Source organism: Oncorhynchus clarkii, chromosome 25 (genome assembly GCF_045791955.1).
Source record: "Oncorhynchus clarkii lewisi isolate Uvic-CL-2024 chromosome 25, UVic_Ocla_1.0, whole genome shotgun sequence".
In the NCBI taxonomy this organism is placed as follows: Eukaryota; Metazoa; Chordata; class Actinopteri; order Salmoniformes; family Salmonidae; genus Oncorhynchus; species Oncorhynchus clarkii.
The window spans coordinates 6649267-6666549 of record NC_092171.1 but is presented as its reverse complement, the minus strand read 5'-3'; the positions used below and the strand labels follow the sequence as shown (position 1 = coordinate 6666549).

Sequence of the window (17283 nt, the reverse complement as noted above, 5' to 3'; positions counted from 1 at the left end):
ATGTTCTACTTGTGAGGAACAGTGGAAAGTGACTAAGCGGTAACTGGGAAAAGTAGACAACACTACAAGTAGCCTCGTTGCTACCATGCACCATTTTTTTCCTCTTGAATTGTCTTGATTTGTCTTGTTTATGTAAAACTGACCTACTTAATCTAAGCTAGTTTACATTCTTTCTCCGGTGTATTTTAAGTATTGAAATAAAATTAAAAAAATACAATTTCAGTTGTACACGAGGTACTGTAATTTTATATTATTTTTTTTATTTAACAAATGTGTTTATGGCTACTGTATATAAATAAAGAGAAGGGATCGGAAACAGTGATTCATCGATTCATTACATAAACTAGTGTTAAGTCTTCTTACCACTAATCACACTGTTTAACTTGCATTCCAACCGCGAAAACTCAAACACTTATTTTATTTGTTTACTTTGTACGCGTATGTTTTCTTTGCTTCTGTTTGTGGGGACTGGGGGCAATGTTGCGTTTTGATTTAGGTTGGGGGCTTAGTAGTTGTGATCATGATGTAACAACGTCATGATTATAACAAGATTAGCTGGGTTTGTTTCTTGGCGGGAAATTAGGGGGAATAAAAGATTGCATTCCTTTTATTGTTAAAATGATGTCATTAGTCTCTTCTTGCTGACACTAATATCCTTTCTATCTTTTTTTTTCTTTTGTTTTTTTGTTTCTAACCACCTAGCCGCCACCGGCAACTAACACATGACCTTCTGACCTCTGAACTCTTCACCCAATGACGAGCCGCCCCAAGCCTGCCTGCTGATCAGTTAACTGGTAATTGCCTTTTGCTAGCTTCTCGGATGCAGTGAGAGGGGCTCCTGTCCGTACAGTTACCCTAACATGTTTTTGATAAAAAACATTTGGTTTTTAACACAATATCTATCATACAAACCCAACAGTTGGTTTTTTATTTCTTTCTGTTCATTGAGTTGAATTCCCATTTATTTTTCTTCATGAATCACAAACTGGGTGGATGTGTATGTATTGTTACTAATGAATCTGCACTGAATTTATATAGCAATAAAGATCCCACCCTCCGTGTCCACAACCCCACCCATACCTGCTCTGATTCGGTGATCTCACTAGCATTCACTAAACGACGCTAAATGGGAACTGAACCCAGGCTGTCTCTCCAAAACATGGCCTCATTCTCCATCCAACATGCAATGCCAAGTCCCTCATTCCCTTAACCCCACCAACCCATTCCACACCTACTTGCTGGCAATGAAAGAAATGAAAGGAAAGAGAAGCTACACTCCAACTTGTTCATGTAGTCCTGTATTTTGAAACTCTGAGACTTAATGGTATGCTGACACATTCTGGGTGTGCCCTGAACAGCTGTCTGTTAAAAGCATGGCTAAATTAATTGCGAATTGAGCATATTATAATTTTGTTTATTTGGTTTTTACTTGATTTTGTTTTCTCGTTAATACACTTATTAGCTCTGAAGAACTAGCCAGACGGAGCAGGTTGTAAGAACTCAAAATGCAGCTTTTGTGGGGGCAGGCCTATCATGGGCAGTTAGAGGAAGCTAGGAGGGGCACTGGGGAGGAATTGGGATGAGGAGAGGTCTTTTATTACTATAATGAAAGTAGTATGTGTTGAGGGTTAGGGCACAGTGGAGCAATGGATAAATAGTTGACTAGCTACTGACCTTAACTATGCTCCTCCACACTTCCAAGTGTATGTACAGTGCCTGATGCATTTGGAGAATCCCATCGAATTATACGAGCTGTGATCTAAAAGACAAAAAAAAGTATTAAGTGTGTTTGTGTAATTAGCCAAAGGGGTTCCAGTTGAATTATATCTATATAAATATGTATCTAACGGCAGAGAGCGTGCTGTAATTTTAGAGCTTGAAAGGATGTGATTTCGTGCATGTTTTAAGTGCGAGTTGACAGCCGATCAAAAAGATCAAGGTTGTTTATCACACAAAGCTCTAGTTTCCCATGAAGAGAAAAAGCCGATTGACACTAAAGAGGGCTTCCTTTTTATAGTGAAGTTTTGTAAATATACATTTTGTTTTCATTTTTTCTTTGTTTGATTTTGCCTTTTGGTTATATTTACACCCCTGCCTAAAATCCATTTTCATATTGTTTATCAGCATTTGGCCAATTCTTTTTGCTAGAATATTTTGTAGTTTTCTTTTAATCTCTTTCAAATTTGATACCAATCAATTCTTTATGGGGTCATGATACTTGCTCTCATGCAAATAAGAATCTATTTGATTTGGGGAGGGGGGGGGGGGTGTATTTATTTCTAACTCTCGTCATACCATTTTGAAGTCCCCCAATTAGCACATCCACAATGTGTCTCCATAAAGGTATGGTCCAGATCCTTAGCCCATGACAGTTTCTCATTCTTTCTCAAGAGAAGAAGACAAAAAATAGGATGTGAAAGCCATGCCTGCCTGTTCAGATTGCTTTATTTACATACCTGTTATATATGTAGATACCTGTCATTGCATATTAAAGATAGAGAACACAATTGGATACTTTTACAGGGTGCTGGAGAAGAGAAATATATTTTTGGCGATTTTAGCTTTTTATACTTCACTTGCAGTTACAAAATATAAAAAAATGCAACAAAAAAATAGTGTAGAGGAATAAAGGTGGTGATGAAGATGCTGTTACTTTGGATATTATTGGCTAGGAAAATAAAGACCAAAATAGTCATACCTACAAATGTTGCAAGGATGTAAGGGTTACGAAGCGAGGGAGAGACATTCAGAGAAGATAGAAAAAGTGCCTTATCGACGGTCGTTTCTTTTTCCGAGTGTTAACATTCTGTTCGATAATATCCAGCACCAACGAGGAATGTGCAGAGAGGAACGGCTTCTGTGATAAGCTCTTAGGAGTTGCGCAGGGTAGCTCCTGTCATTATTGCTGAGCTACTGAAGTTATTCTATGCAAAAAGAATAGCAGTCGTATGACCAGCTAAAATATGTGCCATGGTTCGTCTTCCCAAGTATAAGTTAAGGTTTTTGTTTTATGATTATTTTTTACCCTCTGCCATCCGAACAAGTTGTATTTCTTATTTCTCTTCGTTTTGAATTAGGTTATCGCTATTGTTGCATTGATTTCTGGTTACTGTGATTATTCTACCAAGAACAAACTGCCAATAGCAATGCAGAAGTCTGCCAGGACATCTTATTAATGCGAAATAAATGAGGGACATAAAATGAGTGTGTAACAGGAGAAGAGGCATTTGCGTGTATACCAATTTGTTTAAAAAAAAATATAAAAAACATGCTAATGCTTTCCCACTACAGTTCGGTAATGAAGCCAAGTCATGACTTCAAGCCCCAAGATGCTTTTTCCAGATAGTAGTCCAGAGGTGTTTTCTATTGGAAGGGGAGGCACTGATGATGGGGCTTGAGCTGGGTGAAGTTTATTTTTTACTGGGTCTTAGTCAAATGTTCCCGCCACAATGTGCGTCCGTGCCAATTCTGGAAGTGATCAACATGCCGTATACAGACTAGAAAAGGGGCCTTAGCTCTTTATGGCTAACACATTTGACTTCACAACTAAGAAGTTTTCAGTTACTCAAACTAAACGGGGTATATAAAATGGAGACATTATGGATGATTCAATATTTCACCTTCCCTGGCAGTCTGACACTTTGTTTTTCTCATACATGCTGTCACACAGAACATGTTAATGCATTTGTTTTCAGTGTTATGAATTCTTCTATTAAAAAAAAATGCAATATTAAAGTGGAGCAAGAGATGACAATTCAGCATTTTGACAGTATTAAGACATATTCCCTCTGCAATGTTACGCTGTGTCATCGTGTAAGGTTGGTTTAGTCCATCATGTGTATGGTGAACTGTACCGTATTCACTCTGGCCTGCCTACTACATGTATGATAATGTAATTTACAGCCATTGTTACAGGTTTATAATGTATTTTTCTAATCTCATTTTATATGTATATTATACAATCTTTTTTCTGACTTTCTTTTGATGCCCACTGCAACTTGTTTTTTTTAAACCCCCCCCATCTTGAAATCTGTCTCTATTGGAGTGTTGACTTTACTAGAGTTAAATTTGGTTTTCTTGCCAAATCCTAGCTTGTTTAACTCATTAGCGACTTTATTCGTTTTTCTTGTCATAAGTATTTTTACATGCTTGCATTTAGTTTTGATGGTGTATGCTGTTATTTTTCTTATTAACCCCTTGGCATTTATTTTAATAAAACATTCTTAGTAAGAATTTTACTAACTTGCTGATTTTTTATTTTTTTGTTGTCTTGTGTTTTTAACCAGTTTTATGAATGTACTACCTTGGTCTGGTTCACGGACTAACACGATTAAAACTGGTGTCTGGCCACAACACGTGCACACATGCATATTTGTACACGGCAGCATTCATATCTGCACGCACATACACAAGGCGAATACTCATCCAAAAAACACTGTCTAACTGGAACCTGTGCACCTGCTATACTCTTCATGCTCACAATTCCAACACTGCTGCTCTGTCTCGTCCGTCCTTTCTGTTTATCGCGACTCTTGTTGTGGTACGCCGGGAGCTGCCTTCTGTAGGTGTAACTGGAAGGGCCGGCTGCAGGTGAAACACTAGGGTCCAAAACAAAGGTACAACTCCAACCTAGTAGGCAGCTCATCATACAGTACTATGCCTTGTCAAGGAGTTGCTCATCTGATTCACAACCAATGTGGTCTGTAAAATGATTACCCTACATCGGTGATGGAGATATACAGCACCAGTCAAGTTTGGACGCAGCTACTCCTGCCAGTGATTTAAAAAAATATATCATAATAATTTATACTAATTTCTACGTCGTAGAATAATGGTGGCGACAATAACTATGAAATAACACATGGAATAATGTAGTAACCAAAAGTCAAACAAATCAATATTTTTATAATTCAAAATAGCCACCCTTTTCCTTGACAGCTTCATGAGGTAGTCACCTGGAATTTGTTTAAATTAACAGGTGTGCCTTAAATTAATTTTTAAAATGTCCTTAACTGATTGGCTCAAATGCATTATGTTGTGACAAGGTAAGGATGGGATACAGAAGCGAGCCCTATTTGGGCCATATTATGGCAAGAACAGCTCAAATAAGCCAAGAGAAACAGTCTTGAAGGTCAGTCCATCTGGAAAATAAGACCGTTTCTTCAAGCGCAGTCGCAAAAACCAAGCACTATGATGAAACCGGCTCTCATGAGGACCGCCACAGGAAATTAAGTCTGAGTCGCCTCTGCTGCGCAGGAGTAACCAGCCTCAGAAATTGCAGCCCAAATAAATTCTTCAGAGTTCAAGTAACAGACACATCTCAACATCAACTGTTCAGAGGAGACTGCGTGAATCAGGCCTTCAGTCGAATTGCTGCAAAGAAACCACCACAAAATGACACCAATAAGAAGATCCAAGAAACATGAGCAATGGACATTAGCCCAGTGGAAATCTGTCTGAGGAGTCCAAATTTGAGATTTTTGGTTCCAAACGCCATGTCTTTGTGATGCTGAGTAGGTGAACGGATGATCTCTGCATGTGTGGTTCCCATCATGAAGCATGGAGGAGGTGTGATGGTGCTTTGCTGGTGACACATTTAGAATTCAAGGCACACTTAACCAGCATGGCTACCACAGCATTCTGCAGCTATACGGCATCCCATCTGATTTGTGCTTAGTCCCACTGTCATTTGTTTTCCAACAGGACAATGACCCAACACACCTCCAGGCTGTGTAAGGGCTATTTGACCAAGGAGCGTGATGGAGTGCTGCATCAGATCTGGCCTCCAAAATCACCTGACGTCAACCCAATTGAGATGGTTTGGGATGAGTTGGACCACAGAGTGAAGGAAGAGCAGCCAGCAAGTGCTCAGTATATGTGGGAACTCCTGCAAGACTGTTGGAAAAGCATTCCAGTTGAAGCTGGTTGAGAGAATGCCACGTGTGCAAAGCAGTCAAGGCAATTGGTGGCTACTTTGAAGAATCTCAAATGTAAAATACAGTGCCTTGCGAAAGTATTCGGCCCCCTTGAACTTTGCGACCTTTTGCCACATTTCAGGCTTCAAACATAAAGATATAAAACTGTATTTTTTTGTGAAGAATCAACAACAAGTGGGACACAATCATGAAGTGGAACGACATTTATTGGATGTTTTCAAACTTTTTTAACAAATCAAAAACTGAAAAATTGGGCGTGCAAAATTACTTTCAGTGCAGCAAACTCTCTCCAGAAGTTCAGTGAGGATCTCTGAATGATCCAATGTTGACCTAAATGACTAATGATGATAAATACAATCCACCTGTGTGTAATCAAGTCTCCGTATAAATGCACCTGCACTGTGAGTCTCAGAGGTCCGTTAAAAGCGCAGAGAGCCTCATGAAGAACAAGGAACACACCAGGCAGGTCCGAGATACTGTTGTGAAGAAGTTTAAAGACGGATTTGGATACAAAAAGATTTCCCAAGCTTTAAACATCCCAAGGAGCACTGTGCAAGCAATAATATTGAAATGGAAGGAGTATCGGACCACTGCAAATCTACCAAGACCTAGTAGACCTAAGACCTATGCAGAGATCTACAGGAGACTCTGTCCATAGGACAACAATCAGTCGTATATTGCACAAATCTGGCCTTTATGGAAGAGTGGCAAGAAGAAAGCCATTTCTTAAAGATATCCATAAAAAGTGTTGGTTAAAGTTTGCCACAAGCAGCCTGGGAGACACACCAAACATGTGGAAGAAGGTGCTCTGGTCAGATGAAACCAAAATTGAACTTTTTGGCAACAATGCAAATCGTTATGTTTGGCGTAAAAGCAACACCATCCCCACTGTCAAACATGGTGGTGGCAGCATCATGGTTTGGGCCTGCTTTTCTTCAGCAGGGACAGGGAAGATGGTTCAAATTGATGGGAAGATGGATGGAGCCAAATACCGGACCATTCTGGAAGAGAACCTGATGGAGTCTGCAAAAGACCTGAGACTGGGACGGAGATTTGTCTTCCAACAAGACAATGATCCAAAACATAAAGCAAAATCTACAATGGAATGGTTCAAAAATAAACATATCCAGGTGTTAGAATGGCCAAGTCAAAGTCCAGACCTGAATCCAATCGAGAATCTGTGGAAAGAACTGAAAAATGCTGTTCACAAATGCTCTCCATCCAACCTCACTGAGCTCGAGCTGTTATGCAAGGAGGAATGGGAAAAAATGTCAGTCTCTCGATGTGCAAAACTGATAGAGACATACCCCAAGCGACTTACAGCTGTAATCGCAGCAAAAGGTGGCGCTACAAAGTATTAACTTAAGGGGTCTGAATAATTTTGCACGCCCAATTTTTCAGTTTTTGATTTGTTAAAAAAGTTTGAAATATCCAATAAATGTCGTTCCACTTCATGATTGTGTCCCACTTGTTGTTGATTCTTCACAAAAAAATACAGTTTTATATCTTTATGTTTGAAGCCTGAAATGTGGCAAAAGGTTGCAAAGTTCAAGGGGGCCGAATACTTTCGCAAGGCACTGTATATATTTATTTAACACAGACACTTGGTATCTTCACTATTCTACAACGTAGAAAATAGTAAAAATAAAGAAACCCTTTAATGAGTAGGGGTGTTCAGACTTTTGACTGTTACGGTGTGTGTATATTTATTTATATACACACTGTAGAGCAGGAGATACGAATACACGTATTCATAAAACTTAAAACGTGTTATTACGACCCATTCAAACTGAACTGTTCCTGCATGCAACTGTTTAATTGGACTGTCATCTGATGCATAGTCACTATACAATCCTTGAAAAGGTTATGCATTAATATAAAAATACCAGGGTTTCTATACCATAATTATTCTATTGATTGTAATGCTTGCATAGGGCTGTTTCACTCGACACCAGCCATTCTCCATAGGGTAAACTCATTAGTTTGCTTTATTAGGGTCATTGTGCCTTTTGACCATTGTTGGGCATTACCAGTGTGAATTGTAGATTCATAGACTAGATCAGACATGACGTAATACTAGAAGGGAGTACCCGTAATGCTGATACAAAGTATTCTGCCTTTTCCCAAAAGTGTAATCTTAGGTGTTGACAATGCAAACACTTTGGGGTTAAATTTGATGAATTCTTCAGGAATAGATGTTAGCTTTTATTTGTCGCTTTGAAATCCGACTACGCAGAGTACTAACGTCTCATTTCTGTCTGGTTGTTCTCCCGCAGTTCTTTCCTCTTGTTTGTGCTCTTCACTAATTTTAGATGTTCAGACTGACACACGAGCCAAGATTAACTTTATTAATCTCTTTTGATGACTATACTTTAACCCACTCTGTTGCCTCCAAGATTTCAAAGTGTTTCTGCACAAACAACTTCGGCATTAACCACCTAATTCCATAATTTCGGCATACCAAACAGGCGAGTAAAGAGATTGTCAATCAAAAAATGTGGCATATTTCTATTAGGAGCAATGTTTAAGTAGTTCTTGTTGGGTCTTAGAACCTTACTCTGTGCCACAAAAAAATTGCCATAACTGGAATCCATCTTTTAGCTGTGGGTATCTTGATGCTGTCTGAAGTGTAAGTGATGCTTTTATTTTTCTCTTGTATTGGCTTGTTTCCGGAGTTGAGCGGATAAAAAGAATTTGGCAAGTGGCATGTTATTTGTCTGGTGCACAATGCATTGCAAACACTGCCCGGCAGATTGCACTTGGAAATAAGTGCCTATGTATGGTATGTATGTATATATGCACTTCTACTTTGAAGTACCAATTACTACTATCTCTCTAGCCCAATGCCTTTTTGTTGAGCACAAAAACGAAATTCCTGCACACTGTAGATTGCTAGTTTTTGTGTGCTATTAAACTAGAATATTTGACTATCGATTTTGTTTTTTTTAAAATATTTCTCCCCCATTTAAATCATGTTTTAATGGCTGCAACTCTGGATTAGTTTGCACGAAGGCCTACATCGTTCTCACCCTTCCCTTTCTCTGGACTACAATATTCATAGCTGTGAAGGGAAGTAGTCATATGTGGTCTGAATTGTAATGCCCTGTGTTAGACCTGGTCTCTAAGTACTACCTTTTGCCTGTATTGTCAAGTTTCTATTTTTTTTCTTCTACATTCCGATGGCAAGTCAACCAATTAACGTGGTCTCAATGATGTAGCATTTGGGATTAAAGGGCAATGCTACCAAGAATTGTAATGACAGCCCCACTGGAGTTTTCTTCTGTTTTGTTTGTCACCACTGTGCATTGAAAACTAAGAATAAAAAAAATCAACGTGATCTACCATAGACGTTCCTTGGTCAAATAAGGGTGCACTAAATCTGAGATTTTGTTTTGTGGAGTTGTACGATTTTGTGAAGTAGTTTGTTTTTGTTACCTTTTTTTTGTTTTGTTTGAGGACTATAATGGGAATCTATGTAGGATATAAAACATGTATTGGCAGGTATGTTGCTCACACCAGAAATGGAAGATGTCATGTGTGCAATAAAGTACCGCATTTACAAATGGCCTTTTGACTGCTCTACCTGGCCGTCTGCCTTCTTTCTGCTCTGCCGATGTCATCCTGGAATTCTGGGCCAGCATTTCAAGGTACGTTTAGCACACAGGAACACAAAGGACATACAAAAGTATAATCTCTCGAAGCAAGAAGTCTGGAAATGGAAGTGTTGACATTTGGAAAGGGTCAATTTACATTAAGTTCCATAGGTGGCATTTTGAAGGTCAAATCAATCGATCAAAAATCCTTTCCGACCACAGTAGTTTTTACATTTTAACTGCCTCTACTGTGTGGTGCAACTCGGTTTTAATGGTTTTTCTTATGATTGTGTTTCATGACAGAATATAACATTGAAAAATGGATACTCATCTTCTCATAACCCTAATTCGTTCCGACTTTCGATAGTTATCAAGTCCAACACAACGGCAATTCCAATCATACATATATTTTACTGAGTTGTATTTTCTGTGCCATGAATTAACCATCATCAGTACAGAAATCAGTGATCCCACCCTGACCACTGACTAAAAGCATAGCAACCCACTTGCTACTGATTGAGATGGGCATTTAGACTAAATGTGCCGTAAGCCTTTGGAGTTTGCCTTTGGAGTCATGATGCTATTTCTACCTGTCTGGGTAATTGACATATTGTGTTGAGCGCCTTTATGAAACATTGTAAGTATAGCCCATTGACATATTAGAGTTGGTGTATGTCCCCATGAGGCTTTTGATTAGTCGTTACTATGTGCTAGCAGGTTATCAGGGCCCACTGCTTATCATGCTGGCAGCAGCCTTGTACTATTGTAAAGTCAATTAAAACAGTGCGGTGTTCCTTTTAACCTTCATTAGACCAACATTTTTTTTAAAGGCCACTTAATTAGACTCATTTGGACAATGGGAAGTAAGTATGTATACGGGCTACATTTAAAGGATTGGAGCTAGAAGCAATCTCTGTAGAAAAGGATGGAGATGGAGCTCTTTAATAGGGCAGTGGGGAGTTGTCTCATGGCGGGGCTTGTTGAAGTGACTTATGTGTCTTGCAGAAAGGGGGGTGGGGGTTGGTTGCTGGTAAGATGCATCAAAGAAGCAGTTGTCGGGACCAGCTGGGAGTACAATCAGAGGGAAGGGGGTAGAGGGGAAGGGTTGCGTCAGGAGTGACAGATGATCCCGGTTTCTGTGGAATGAATGTGGGGCATTCATCAACAGTGCAGCTGTTTTTTTTGTTTAGCTGTGAGAGAGAGTTGTTTCACAGTTGTTGAGTACACAGTTGTTGTGGGTTTCAAGTCCAGTTTGATGAATGAAGACCTCTAGTTCTCTGGGAACGTGGGCCTTGTGACACAATCTAGCAGCTGTAGTGAGTGTGGATGTAGGTGTTTCAATTGTTACTGAGAAAACGGTCAAAGCTATGAGTTTCATTCACGCAGAATCATGTCGGCCTGTAACGTAACTTTTGTATCATGTATGTGAAACACTATATGTACAAAAGTATGTGGCCACCCCTTCAAATTAGTAGATTTGTCTATTTCAGCGACACCTGTTGCTGACAGGTATATAAAATCGAACACACAGCCATGCAATCTCCATAGACAAACAATGGCAGTAGAATGGCCTTACTGAAGAGCTCAGTGACTATCAATGTGGCACCGTCATAGGATGCCACCTTTCCAACAAGTCAGTTCGTCAAATTTCTGCCCAGCTGGAGCTGCCCCGGTCAACTGTAAGTGCTGTTATTGTGAAGTGGAAACATCTGGAAGTAACAATGGCTCAGCAGCAAAGTGGAAGGCCACACAAGCTCACAAAACAGGACGGCCGAGTACTGAAGTGCGTAGCGCGTTTCTGTCATCGGAACGAGCTGTTTGTCGGGAACTTCATGAAGTTTAAGATCACCGTACACAATGGCGGCTAGCTTTACACCACTCCAGCCAACATTGTGCACAATGATCTTAAGACTCTGGAGCAGTAGAAATGTTCTCTGGAGTGATGAATCACTCTTCACCATCTGGCAGTCCGATGGCTTAATCTGTGTTTGGCAGATGCCAGGAGAACACTACCTGCCCCAATGCATAGTGCCAACTGTAAAGTTTGGTGTAGGAGGAATAATGGCCTGGGGCTGTTTTTCATGGTTCAGGCTAGGCATCTTAGTGCTACAGCATACAATGACATTCTTCCAACTTTGTGGCAACAGTTTGGGGAAGGCCCTTTCCTGTTTCAGCATGGTTTGACGAGATCGGTGGGGAAGAACTGGTCTGCACAGAGCCCTGACCTCAACCCCATCGAACACCTTTGATAAATTGGAACGCCGACTGCAAGCCAGGCCTAATCGCCCAACGTCAGTGCCGACCTCACAAATGCTCTTGTGGCTGAATGGAAGCAAGCAAGTCCCCGCAGCAATATTCCAACATTCCAATATTCCTAGTGGAAAGCCATCCCAGAAGTGTTGAAAAAAGGAGGACAACTCCATATTAATACCCATGATTTTGGAATGAGATGTTCGAGCAGGTGTCCACATACACTACATGACCAAAAGTATCATTTAGATGTAGCCTACTTCCTTTATTAATACCATGCTTTGTTTTGTCCATCCAAAAAAAGTACCACTGCTTTGTGATGGTTAGAGTAAATAATATACCATTTATATTTTCAGATAAGATCAATGTATTTATGCATCACTTCTGAATGACACCTATATGTGATGGTAATGCTAACTGATCAAACAATCACATTTTACTGTTAGCAGTTGATGGATCAACAGCGATTTACAAAGACAAACAGCTAACACAGACTTTAAAAAAAATAAATGCCCTTATGTTGATCAGTTTTCCATGATGATCCAATGTCGTCATGGGTTGGGCCTGCTCACAAATGCTTATTGTTCCAGGGGTTGACTGATTGGGGTAGCTGTAGAAAGGATAGGCCGACTGTGTGCTAATGCTAACTAGTGAGCGATAGTTAACCCGAACAGGTGGGTGGAGGGCTTTGTCCCTCACAGGAGCGACACTTTAATCAAGCTCAGTTACTTCAGATGAGACCAGCCCAATGCAACTCCGCAATCACCTCACCCCCTCCCATTTTTTATTTGCTGCTCTGCTCATTTCAACCTTGTTGCCAGCCGAGTGACCTTTATACTTACTGCTTGTCTACACAGTAACTGAATGGCTGATCTCAGTGAGCGCGAGAGAGCTGATCCAATTTAATACACCTGTCTCCATGCACTCTGCCCCTCTCTCATTCACACACATTTCACACCATCTACAGTATATAGGAGAACAGCCCTCCCACAGCAGTCCAAAAGTAGATTCCACATGGAATATGAAGATCACCACGAATGTTCTTTTGTCAAATAAACAATCACACCTACGCATTTGTTGTGTTACCAATTTCACTCAAGTAATATTTACTCCAATATTTCTTACTAATAAGATTTAGCATCCCACATTCAGGTGAATCATGAGATAGTTATAGTACATCTTCCATGACATCTGAGGCTCCAGTGACATATCCAGGGGGGATTTTGGCTTGGCTAGGATAAAGTGGGTTGCCATGGTGAAAAGGGCAGTGCGGTGCTAATCAGCCTCTCCACAATTAACACCGTGTCACATCAAGTGGAGATGGGCCTTTTCTCAATTGGATTTGCTCAACTCCTGCGTCCTCCGTCCTCTCTGGCATCCTTTTGAAAGAGGTTAAAGGTAATCGAGAAGGGGCGGCGAGGGAACGTGAAAGACAATGTGCTTATATGAAATGACTCTCCTCCAATTGCGCGTCATCAGGCAAATGGAGTTTACAGGCTGGAATCCCCAAATAAATGTATACAATTATAAAAACAAATGAACACTCCTCCACCACTTATTGGTTTCCAGGTAAAGGAGGAGAGAGGGCAGAGCACAGACTTTTGCCCAAATTAGAAAAGGCCCTAGTTTCCACATTAACGTGGATGTACAACCCTTTTGTTTTCCTTCCAACCCTACATTTTCCCTGGATGTGTACTTCTTCTTTGGGTGTAATTAATCTTGGCGCAGCGGGTGTAAACATTAAGACGCGCTTTTGTCTCCGATAAATCTTTCCTGTCAGATTTACATCCCATGCTAAATCACGACGTAGCGCGGCGGGGTCCCTCTGAGTCATTGCTGCAGTCAGCAGAGAGACACACGATAACACGGAGAGCTCAGCCGCTGACGTTGCCAACACCCAGTAACAGAGGAAAAACCTGTCCCATCGCTCACACTTCAGCTAGGCCAGGCCATAAGATAGACTAGCCGCTAGACAGAACAACTTGGGGCATGTCGGAAATAACACCCTATTCCGAATATGGCTTAACGTTGGACCATCTGGACTATAAAAGCCTGGCGCCGACGGAGAAGGCCGACATTTTATGAGTTCCCACCCAACTTTTTTTCATGTTTATCTTTTACTTTTTTTGTACAGAAATACTATTATTACACATGACTGCCAAGCGCTTTTGGACATCAGATCAATAGTTACTAACCTTGATTTCGACTTCAACTCAGCTGTTCCCTTCACACCGGACACTGTTCCTTTGTTTTATGGGCTACCAAAACGCTACAGGCGTAGATGCGGTAGACGGTCTGGCTTCCTTGTGAGAAAATCGACCCGCACTCCCCTAAGTTTTATTGGAAAAGGTCCAGTCACTCGAGAATAAGATGGATGTGCTTCGTTCGAGAGTCACCTATCGGAGAGACTTGGAAAAACTGCAATATCATATGACTTGCAGAAACTTGGCTGGCTCAATCTATGAAGATAGAACTCAGTGGTTTCTCCATGCAGCGGCAGGATCGGACGATAGCAGCCTCAGGCAAGTCCAAAGGGGGAGGTGTGTGCCTCTTCATAAACTGGTGCTCTGCTTCAAGTGTGAAGGAAATCTTGAGCTTTTGTTCACCTGATATAGAATACCCCATGGTAAGCTGCAGACTTTTTTATCTACCAAGAAAGTTCTTCTCCATAATTATCACGGCTGTCTACATCCCTCCACAAGCCAACAACACTTTGTTGAGTGCCAAACTGTATGGGACCATGAACATGAAAACGCACACCCAGAGGCAGCGTTTTTGGTGGGTGGAGATTTAAAGCAGGGAGACATAACCGTTCTACTTCACTTCTACAAACACGTCTCCTGCGCCACAGGGGTGGGGCTAACTTTTATTCTACCCACTGAACACATACAAGTTCCGCCCCCGTCATCCTTTCGGCAAATAAGACCATGACTATCTTCCTGCTTCCTGTTTACAAACGAAAGCTCAAACAGGAAGTACCAGTGACACGCTCAATACCGGAGTGGTCTGATAAAGCAGACGCAAGGCTACAAGACTGTTTTGCTAGTATAGACTGGGATATGTTGAGGAGTTTACCACATCAGTCACAGGCTTCATTAAGTGCATAGATGCCCAGTGACGCATAACTCCCAAATGAGTTAAATGCCTTTTATGCTTGCTTCGAGGAAAACAAGTCCTGCATGAAAGCCCCTGTTTCAGATGACTATGTGATCTCACTCCCCGTGGCCGATGTGCCAGGCCAGACGGAATACCAGGGAGTGTTTTCAGAGCATGCGCAGACCAGCTGGCAAGTGTCATTACAGACATTTTCAATCTCTCCTTGTCCCAGTTGGTAATCCTAACATGTTTCAAGCTGACCACCATTGTCCCTGTTCCCAAGAACTCCAAGGTAACCTGACTAGATGACTATCACCATGTAGCACTCATATATGTAATTATGGAGTGCTTTGAAAGAGTGGTCATGGCCCGGATAGCACATACTCTTCTGAGAACCATATGTTTCGTCGGTGGGGATTTTAGTACTTCAGAATAACATTTCCATGGTTCTATTTAAAGTAATGTTCTCAAATTGTTCCGAGAACAATGTTCTGTGGGAATTTCAATACTTCAGCATAACGTATTTTTTGCAGGTTTCCTCATGGTTCTATTTGAAGTCATGTTCTCAGACCATTTGGAAAACGTTAAGAAACAACACTCTTCTGTGGGAATTTCAGTACATAAGCATAACGTTTCCTCAATGTTGTATTTAAAGTCATGTTCTTATATACATATACATTTCGTTTGCAGCATCAACAAAACTCTCCATTCTCCATCTTGTTAAGTGTGTTCAGGTGTGTGGGCCGTGCCCACTAATTGGCCAGACCTGATCTTAATGAGTGCTTGTTTCCTTTGAAATGGGGTCTGCTTGAATATAATTCAATGAATGTTCCCAGGAAACTTATGGCTTTGTTTTAAGAAGCATTGGGAAACCAAAAATGGTCGTTCCTACAACATCCAAGAAACCAAATATGCTAGCTGGGGACACACATCATCCAAGACACCCTGAACCCACTCCAATTCGCATAACGCCCCAATAGATCCACAGATGACGCAATCTCAATTGCACTTGACGCTGCCCTCTCCCACCTGGACAACACGGGAAACAACTGTGAGAATGCTGTTCCTAGAATATAGCTCAGCTTTCAACACCATAGTCATTTCCAAGCTCATCACCAAGCTCGGGACCCTGGAACTTGAACACCTCCCTCTTTTTCCATAACGCCGGCCCTGAACTTGAACCAGACAACTGAACCAGACAACTGGTAAAGAAATGGAAGGGTAAGTAATATTGAACAGAGATCTATATCTGAATGAAGGCATACATTTTAAGATATATAACATGCCACACCCCCATTTCATGAATTAAACTTTGACCTACCAGCACCGTCACCCACTCACAGCAACTAGCTCTGTCACACGTCAGAATTAGATGTTCATCCATGTTTCAAACGTCAAATTTCGAAGTTGTTGCAAACGTTACATTAAGAAGTGTTTTAAGGTTAAGTTTAGGCATTTACTCTGACTTTTTAAGGTTTGGGATGGGCTTAAAACAAAAAATCTCAACTTTCTGTCGCTCGATTTGAACTTGCAACATTTGGAATCGGATGCTTACGCCCATCCACCATCTCCGTTCACAAAGCCCTAGCAAAACCAAAAACATAATTGAAGGTAACAGCGCTCACTGTTGCCCTTAGTGGTTGGTTTAAACGCCATCTCCCAACATCCTCAGACACGGAGGACGTCGAATACTGAATCACCGGTGACCATGCTGCTCTCAGGACAACACTACCCACTTACCCCAAGGTGGCTCAACTTAACCCAGTTGTGCCAAGCGACCACTTTTTTTTTTTTTTGGACTAGCTATGTTTTCAAAACTGTTACGTTTAGAGGAATTCTGATTTATTCCCAGGGATACATAACATCCTGAAATGGACTGTGTGTAGATATTTGTTAGGAGTAGTATATTCCCTTGACATAGTGATGCTGAATACATGTCTGTATTCGTATACACTTCAGAATTGAGCATGCAGGGTATACAAAACAAACAATTATGTATTGTTGATAGTAAGTGTTTTCGTGAACAGGATGAGAAGCATTTAGATATTCCAAGGTTATGAAATACTGAGTGAAGAATGTACTTTGATGTTTCATGACAATACAAACAGATAAGTGTCAGAGGTCAAGCAGAAAATGAAAATAAAAAATTAAAGAATGAATACATATAGATCTCAACAAAAAACTGTCTGTTGGCACAGGGGAAATGTACGAGGGAGAGGGAGGAGGTTACCGTGCCAATGGAGGAGGAAGGGGAGTCAGAGGGGGAGGAGGATGAAGAGGCCTCTTTGTCAGACTGCTCAACTCAGCATACAGCAGTGAGGTGGGAGATAGTTTTACTTTAAAATGTCTAAGTTCCTGAGGGAAACCAAGGGAAACAAGAAGTTTTGGATTGAGTCCTATTTTTGTGA

At 40.9% G+C, this 17283-nt stretch overlaps 1 protein-coding gene across 4 annotated transcripts in view; it reads left to right on the top strand.

Moving 5' to 3' along the window:
• Positions 1-4238, top strand: part of LOC139383358 (protein quaking-A) — an 84907-nt gene extending 80669 nt beyond the window's left edge. For 3 of the 4 annotated variants that reach the window (XM_071127864.1, XM_071127869.1, XM_071127867.1), the window contains exon 8: positions 703-4238. In XM_071127864.1, coding sequence (XP_070983965.1) covers positions 703-719 — 17 coding nt within the window. In that variant the 3' untranslated portion in view covers positions 720-4238. The remainder of the gene's footprint in view (positions 1-702) is intronic. The other variant, XM_071127868.1, reaches the window with a different exon arrangement.
• Positions 4239-17283: the final 13045 nt, after the last annotated feature.